At 38.6% G+C, this 9,041-nt stretch overlaps 1 protein-coding gene across 1 annotated transcript; it reads left to right on the forward strand.

Annotated features, from left to right (window-relative positions):
- Positions 1-6,277: 6,277 nt before the first annotated feature.
- LOC138034769 (guanylate-binding protein 7-like) lies at positions 6,278-8,548 on the forward strand. The gene has a single exon (XM_068881881.1). It carries the CDS (start codon positions 6,399-6,401, stop codon positions 8,091-8,093), a length of 1,695 nt encoding a protein of 564 aa, XP_068737982.1. The 5' UTR covers positions 6,278-6,398; the 3' UTR covers positions 8,094-8,548.
- Positions 8,549-9,041: the final 493 nt, after the last annotated feature.

Consider the following 9,041-nt stretch of genomic DNA (forward strand, 5'->3'; position numbering starts at 1 on the left):
CCTTATATACCCATGTATACCCTTATGTACCCATGTATACCCATGTATACCCTTATACACCCCTATATATTAACAGTAAACAGTAAACAGTAAATCTTTATTGCGCCTTACTCTCCAAAGGGAGGTATCGGTCTCGTTACAATAAAGGTGATGATATCTACTAGAATAACTAATTAACTAGAAAGATCATACAATTACTTGTAATACAATTGGTATAAAATTATTATTTTAATTATTTTGCATTTAGGAAGTCTTTTCTCTACCCTTATATACCCATGTATACCCTTATATACCCATGTATACCCATGTATACCCTTATATACCCATGTATACCCTTATATACCCATGTATACGCCTATATACCCATGTATACCCTTATATATCCCAGTATACCCATGTATACCCTTGTATACCCATGTATACCCTTATATACCCATGTATACCCATGTATACCCATGTATACCCTTATACACCCCTATATACCCATGTATACCCTTATATACCCATGTATACCCATGTATACCCATGTATACCCTTATATACCCATGTATACCCCTATATACCCATGTATACCCTTATATACCCATGTATACCCCTATATACCCATGTATACCCTTGTATACCCATGTATACCCCTATATACCCATGTATACCCTTATATACCCATGTATACCCATGTATACCCATGTATACCCATGTATACCCCTATATACCCATGTATACCCATGTATACCCTCATATACCCCAGTATACCCATGTATACCCTTATATACCCATGTATACCCTTATGTACCCATGTATACCCATGTATACCCTTATACACCCCTATATATTGATGTATACCCTTATACACCCATGTATAACCCTATATACCCATGTATACCCATGTATACCCTTATACACTCCTATATACCCATGTATACCCTTCTATACCCATGTATACCCATGTATACCCTCATATACCCATGTATACCCATGTATACCCTTATATACCCATGCCTGTAGGGCAGAACTTGGACGGTACCCTTTAAGTATAGACATAAAAGCTTCAATATTTAGTTACTCGCTTAGATTACAGCATAAAACAGTCAACCCTCTATTAAAGGAAGCCTTTCATCACGCAAAAAGTCACAGCCAATTTTTTGATGTATTAAATAATGACGAAACTATACGAATGCACTCTATAGGCAATACATCAAGCCAACTACACATTAAGAATGCTCGTTCCTCCATAAAGAATCAGCTTAAAAGGACTACATTCGAAATTGGCTGAAGGCTCGCAACAACACTTCCGAAGGCTCTAGAGAGAAATTTACACACAAAGAAGTCAAATTCGACTACCAATTGGAAGACTATCTCAAAACTATCAGAAACCCAGCACATAGAATAAGTATGACAAAATTGCGTCTGGGGGTTCATAGCTTGCGAATACAGACTGGGAAATACGAAAATAGAGGTGCACCAATCCCAGTAGATGGAAGAACGTGTTTAGTCTGCAATAGAGGCTATATAGAAGATGAGCGGCACTTCTTGATGTATTGCCCAGGGTACGATAACATTATAAATGAGCTCCATTCTCTCCTTTCAACACACGATGTTGTTTTCAAAAGCCTTAATGATGAGGATAAAATTAGGTATTTACTTACCCTAGAAAACGAAAGCACTTCAAAGATAATAGGTAAATACACATATTTAATGTTTCAGAAGAGAAAAGACTTCCTAAATGCAAAATAATTAAAATAATAATTTTATACCAATTGTATTACAAGTAATTGTATGATCTTTTTAGTTAATTAGTTATTCAAGTAGATATCATCACCTTTATTGTAACGAGACCGATACCTCCCTTTGGAGAGTAAGGCGCAATAAAGATTTACTGTTTACTGTTTACTGTTTACATGTATACACACGTATACCCATGTATACCCTTATATACCCCTATATACCCATGTATACCCTTATATACCCATGTATACCCATGTATACCCTTATATACTCATGTATACCCATGTATACCCTTATATACCCCTTTATAGCCATGTATACCCTTATATACCCATGTACACCCATGTATACTCTTACATACGCATGTATACCCTTATATATCCATGTATACCCTCATATAGGCATGTATACCCATGTATACCCTTATATACCCATGTATACCCATGTATACCCTTATATACCCCTGCATACCCATGTATACCCTTATATACCCATGTATACCCTTGTATACCCTCATATACCCCTTTATACCCATATATACGCTTATATACTCACGTATACCCTTGTCTTTCCATGCATACCCATGCATACCCCAATATACCCTTGTGTACTTCTCTTTTCCCATGTGTACCCATGTTTCCCCATTATACCCAAGTATACCCTGATACAATCTGTATTAAGTTAGCTAAAGGAGTTTAACCTGTTATAACAGAAGTCTACAATCAGTCATTGATTTATTTCCAAATCGCACCATTTACCCAGCCAACGCTCAAGTCAACCTCAACCCAGCCAAGTCCCAGGATATACGTTGTGTACGCACGAAGAATATTGAGCACGCTGTGACCATATTTGGACATTACCACAATGTGTTTAATAAGAAATGAAGGTATACATGGGTATACAGGGGTACGCATGGGTGATCAGGGGTATACATGGGTATATGAGGGTATACAGGGGTGTATAAGGGTATACATGGGTATACATGGGTATATGAGGGTATACAGGGGTATGTAAGGGTATACAGGGGTATGTAAGGGTACACATGGGTATGTAAGGGTACACATGGGTATATAGGAGTATCTAAGGGTATACAGGGGTATGTAAGGGTATACATGGGTATATAAGGGTATACATGGGTACATAGGGGTATGCATGGGTATACATAGGTATACATGGGTATATAAGGGTATACATGGGTATATAGGGGTACATAAGGGTATACATGGGTATACATGGGTATATGAGGGTATACAGGGGTATATCAGGGTATACATAGGTATACATGGGTATACATGGGTATATAAGGGTATACATGGGTACATAGGGGTATGCATGGGTATACATGGGTATACATGGGTATATAAGGGTATACATGCGTATATAGGGGTATACGTGGGTATACATGGGTATATGAGGGTATACAGGGGTATATAAGGGTATACATGGGTATACATAGGTATATAAGAGTATACATGGGCATACAGGGGTATATAAGAGTATACATGGGCATACAGGGGTATACATGGGTATACCTGGGTATATAAGGGTATACATGGGTATACATGGGTATATAGGAGTATATATGAGCATACAGGGGTATACATGGGTATATAAGGGTATACATGGGTATATAGGGGTATACATGGGTATACATGGGTATATAAGGGTATATAAGGGTATACATGGGTATATAGGGGTATAGGAGGGTATATATGGGTATATAAGGGTATACATGGGTATATAGGGGTATACATAGGTATACATGGGTGTACATGGGTATATAAGGGTATACATGGGTATATAAGGGTATACATGGGTATATAAGGGTATATAAGGGTATACATGGGTATATAGGGGTATAGAAGAGTATATATGGGTATATAAGGGTATACATGGGTATATAGGGGTATACATAGGTATACATGGGTGTACATGGGTATATAAGGGTATACATGGGTATATAAGTGTATACATGGGTATATAAGGGTATACATGGGTACATAGGGGTATACAGGGGTATATAGGGGTATACATGGGTATATAAGTGTATACATGGGTATATAGGGGTATAGAAGGGTATACATGGGTATACATGGGTATACATGTGTATATAAGGGTATACATGGGTATATAGGGGTATATAGGAGTATACATGAGCATACAGGGGTATACATGGGTATACATGGGTATATAAGGGTATACATGGGTATATAGGGGTATACATGGGTATACATGGGTATATAAGGGTATATAAGGGTATACATGGGTATATAGGGGTATATAAGGGTATACATGGGTATATAGGGGTATAGAAGGGTATACATGGGTATATAAGGGTATACATGGGTATATAGGGGTATGTAAGGGTATACATGGGTAAATAGGTGTATATAAGGGTATACATGGGTATATAGGGGTATATAAGGGTATACATGGGTATATAAGGGTAATAATTGAAATACATTATCAATAGCTTATATTTAAATACATAATAATAAGGGATACATGATTCGCAAAAGTGCGATTTATATAAATCGCACTTTGTGATTTATAAATCGCAAGATTACGAACTTTGTGATTTACAAATCGCAAGGTTACCAACTGTGCGATTTATAAATCACAAAGTTGATAACCTTGCGATTTATAAATCGCAAAGTTTGTAATCTTGCGATTTATAAATCGCAAAGTTCGTAACCTTGCGATTTATAAATCGCGAAGTTCGTAACCTTGTGATACGTTTGCATACAAAAAATGAGAACCGTTTCGTTACGACGGGTAGTCTTGGCATTGTCGGTGTATAAAGTCAATCGAAAGGGAAGAGGGTGACTTCTGGTAAACGCAACACAATTTCAAGATCCGACGCTCAAACGTAGCTGGTAACCAACGTGCTTACGACGCTACAGTCAGCAATGTAAGGCTATCCTTCTGTAAACTTACCTCACAACACAATGATTAAGTCTTCAAATGATTCAACCAAGTTTTTGATGTTAGTAAGTTTCTGCACAAACCTGACAAAGTTTTCTTCGTTTCTTTCGATAATAAATAGGAGAACGAAGGTTCTGAAGCAACAATTGGTGATGTTTTGGGACAAAAACGATATGAATTAGTGGAAGAAGGAAGCGAAAGCGAAAACGAAACTAAGGCGGCTAAAGTAACAGCACAGGCCACCCAAACTAACAAATGTAAATGCTGGAACTGGCATTTATGGGAAATCGAATCGAAAACTCCGAAACTAAAATCGGCTAATCGAACGGAAAGTTATAAGGAAGACACTAAATGGGATTACGTTAAGTTGGTTGCATCTTTTGTCGTTATGTTTTTTAGGCGATATACTCTGGTTTTTTGACACCCTCAAAAATTTCCTAATTCAGTTCACTTTGACCCTTCTCATCAATCGCCGCTTTAAAAGCCAGAGTATTCAAGCAAGCAACCGTGAACGATATTCCTGTTGCTGTCAACTGGCTGTGATCTGATCAGCGTAATTACAAGTTGAGAAACTAAATATTTTGAGCAAGAGCTTTAAAAGCGACGATGTGTTTGTATAGTGTATGAAACAAAGGGCACAACGACAATGTTAAACTCACAGAAAAACACGCTTCGGCAAAGCAACTTGGAATCATCCTACCAATGTGCGAGGATTATCGCATAAATGGCGAGGTTACTCAGGGAGTTAATACCAAAAATTCCTGAAATTCCTTCATTTTTCCCCAGCAAACGCGCATTCATAGCCTGCGAACGCAGACATATTTCCGGCGGAAATACGTCTGCGTTCGCAGGCTAGCGCATTCACGACTTAAAAAAGGAATTCGTTTTCACATATCACATTACGAAAAGAAAGGGTTTATCAAGTAAGTTGATATGGTAACTTGACCACCGTAAAAAAATTTGAAAGCGCCTTACGTTTCGGGCGTTAGCCCTTCTTTACCACACTGGATGAACTCAGTTGATAAACCCATTTGCTCTGAAATAGAACCAACCATAGTCTTCTTTCCTTAAAGTGGTTTCTTTTCGCTCGTTTTTCTCATGTCAGTCTCTTATCTGTTTGCGGAGCTCAGTGGTTCATGTGTCACGACTACTGGCTATTAAAAGTTGTCCCTGTTTAACTTGTCTCATTTTTAATTTTCATTGTTGTCTTACTAGAATATGTGAATGAAAGGCAAGAGTAGTAGTACTAAAAAAAACATCTTTTTAACGATTTTGATGCCAGCCTTGTTTCCGGTCCCGCGAATCATTCTTTATATTATTATACAAGAATTTGCCGCTAAATTAACGACCGTTAATGCTACATTTAAGATTTTCAATTTCGAAAGTGCTTTTCAGCATTCATTTAAAAATGGCATGAAACTGAATACGGGGATTTCCCCGTTTTCGGAGCAGCGCTTAATGCGAACTGAAGCTGGTGTGGACATTCTACTAATCTCTTCTCTCCCAAGAAAATAAGGTCATCATTATAATTTTTTATAACTTGTATTGCTTTTTTGGGTAGACCTGTTAAGAAATTTTAAACTCTCTTATGTGAAATGATATTTCCGCCTTAAATTTACTTTCAATTTCAATTTTGAAAAAAAAACAATGTTTTCTTATTGAATTTCTTAATCTAAGTTGGGGAAATCCCTTCTGATTGTTTGCGGACACGTAAGCGGAGGTCTTGCGAATGCATAAATTTCCATTCGATGCCTTGTCATCACCACTACTGTTGCCGGATCCATTTATTCAAGCAAAATAATATGAATTTCCCGGTTTTGAGACGTTTAGCGACATTTTCGCTCCTAATTTTATCGGCGTCTTGTATTCAGGCAAAAATCGCGCAAATTTTCCTTAAGTACAACATCACAGGTAAAGTCTATATATTGAATGAAGACATTGTGGATGAAATTTCGAGATTGCAGCAACCAATAAGAGTTATTGCTGTGCTTGGAGATGCGAGGATTGGAAAGTCTACCACACTAAACATGGTCAGCCACATTTGGAGTGGAGAAAGCAAAAAAGAAGTTGAAGAAATCTTCAAAACAGGAGACACAATGGAATCCGTCACACATGACGTTTGGGCTTACATATTTCGCCCTCGTCAAGGCACTGTCGAATCAGGAGAAAGTGTTATTCTGCTCGATGTTGCAGGCACAAATTTGGGCGATGATACGTTAACAACACACCTGAGTATGTTCACCGCCTTAATTTCGTCTTCTCTGAACATTTTTGTGCACGAAACTTTTCAAAATAATAATTTGCATTTTTTATATCACTTATCGCGCTTGAGTAGCGTGGTCTTCCCTAACATTACACTTTACAACTTTCCAAAGCTTCGAGTAGTGGTAAGAAACCCACTACAAGCACCCGAGGACAGGTCAGTTGAGGAATACGTTCGATGGTCTGTAGCAGATCCTGAATTCAAAGAAAGCATGCGGAAAGAAAGGAAAACTGTTTCAAAGTACTTTCCACCTCATCAAATAGACGTAACTCCAATCTCCTTTGTTGATCGCAAGCTGTTTAGTAACTTTGAAGAACTACGCAACAGCGAGTATTGGAATGAGATGAAAAAGTTGGTTCGAAAATTTCAAGAGGTACAAATGAAAAGGACCTTCAAGGGAAGTCCAGTAGACGGCAATGCATTAGCCGAGTTAGCAGTAAGAATTGTGCGAGCCATGAATGCAAACTCGTGGCATGAATTCGGGAATGTTTATGATGCACTTGAAAAGGACATTTGCAAAAGAAATCACGAAAAGTTGATAAAGCCGCTATTTGCTGCACACAAATCGGAAGAAATGAGAGGCAACATGAGTGAGGCCTTGCGGAAGTTTACCGAGGCGTGTGTCTTGAAAAGCGAGATCGTTGCTACGAATGAAGAGCTACGGAAATTTGTTGAAAAGATGCAAGAAAAAGAAGAATTGGAGGAAAGAGCGAGGAAGGCAGAAAATGACAGAAAGGAATCGGAAAGGAAACAAAAGAAGGAACAAGAGGAGTTTATGGAGAAGATGAAAGAAATGAATAAGAAAAGCAATGATGGTTGGAAGGATCATATATTATCCGTTGGAGTGGGAGTTGCAATTGGTCGAATTCTTATGCCACTCCTAGGCCTTAGTGACATCCATTTGAAACATAACGTAACCACCAATCCCCTCTCTCTGTATAATTCTATTGGATTAAATGGTGTCTGTTGGGAATGGAACATAGAAGCCAAAGTCAACTTTGGACTGACCGGTGAGGGGTGTGGAGTTATTGCGCAAGAAGTAGCGAAGATCTACCCCTGGGCTGTCACCAAAGACGAAAATGGCTACCTGCACGTTCGCTATGACGCCCTGCACGAGCTGATAAGTAATTCGCATATCCACAACTGTGTAGATTGCGGATATAAACACAATTCTATGTAGCCCTTTTTTTCAAAGCGCATACCAACGAATATTATTTAGCATGTCATCTTTCTTTCCTCAGGGGCTTTCCCTCATGCGTTTAAATAAAAACCTGATGACGTGTACCAAGAATTTTACTTCCAAATCGTAAATGACTGTAAATTAATCACTCTTTTCCTTCGCCTGCTTTTGCAAAATTAAGAACCATGAGCGGACAATAAAAAACAGAACTCAAAATAGACCTAGAGCCCACTGCAAGCACTCGATGGTTATAATAAAGAAGATAAGTTCAGGATAATGTGGTTGATGCAAATATGTAGCCACGATGTATCAATATTTAAAAGGGGCTTTCCCCGATTGATACAGCTCCTGCAAAACGGAAGTCTCAGCAAAGCTTACAAAACCACAGCTAGATTATAGTACACGGATGCAAATGATAAACCATCCACCAGAAAACTGGAAGCTTTTGTTACAAACGTGAATCGCTTGGTTTTAGTAGACTTTCGAAAAGTCCTTCGTCTAGATACGCGCACTTCGTCGCTCGCTCGTTCACTTCGCGTACGAAAAATCACGATTCGCTCGCCGAAACATTTTGTTCTGGGGTTATCGTGAGGTCGACTTGTGGCAAGTCTAGGTTTTAGTTGCTGGAACAAAATGCTCATTGCTACCTCTGGCTTCAAGTATTGTGTCGCAGAGGATCATCGAGCACAGGTTTTGTTCGAGGTGGGTGCCAATAAAACAATTTACAAGATAAATCCAAATGGTCTGAAGGAAATGTCCGAGTTAAAGAGTCCAATTCAAGTCATCTCTGCTGTGGGAAATGCGAGGGTTGGAAAATCCACGATGCTCAATTTAATGAGCCATATCCTGGATGAGAGGAACGCTGACAGTGACTCGATTCAAGACATTTTTGAAACAGGAAACTCAGTCGAGGCCGTCACTCGTAATGTGTGGTTGCATAAAATTCCG

Source organism: Montipora capricornis, unplaced genomic scaffold (genome assembly GCF_036669925.1).
Source record: "Montipora capricornis isolate CH-2021 unplaced genomic scaffold, ASM3666992v2 scaffold_168, whole genome shotgun sequence".
Classification (NCBI taxonomy): Eukaryota; Metazoa; Cnidaria; class Anthozoa; order Scleractinia; family Acroporidae; genus Montipora; species Montipora capricornis.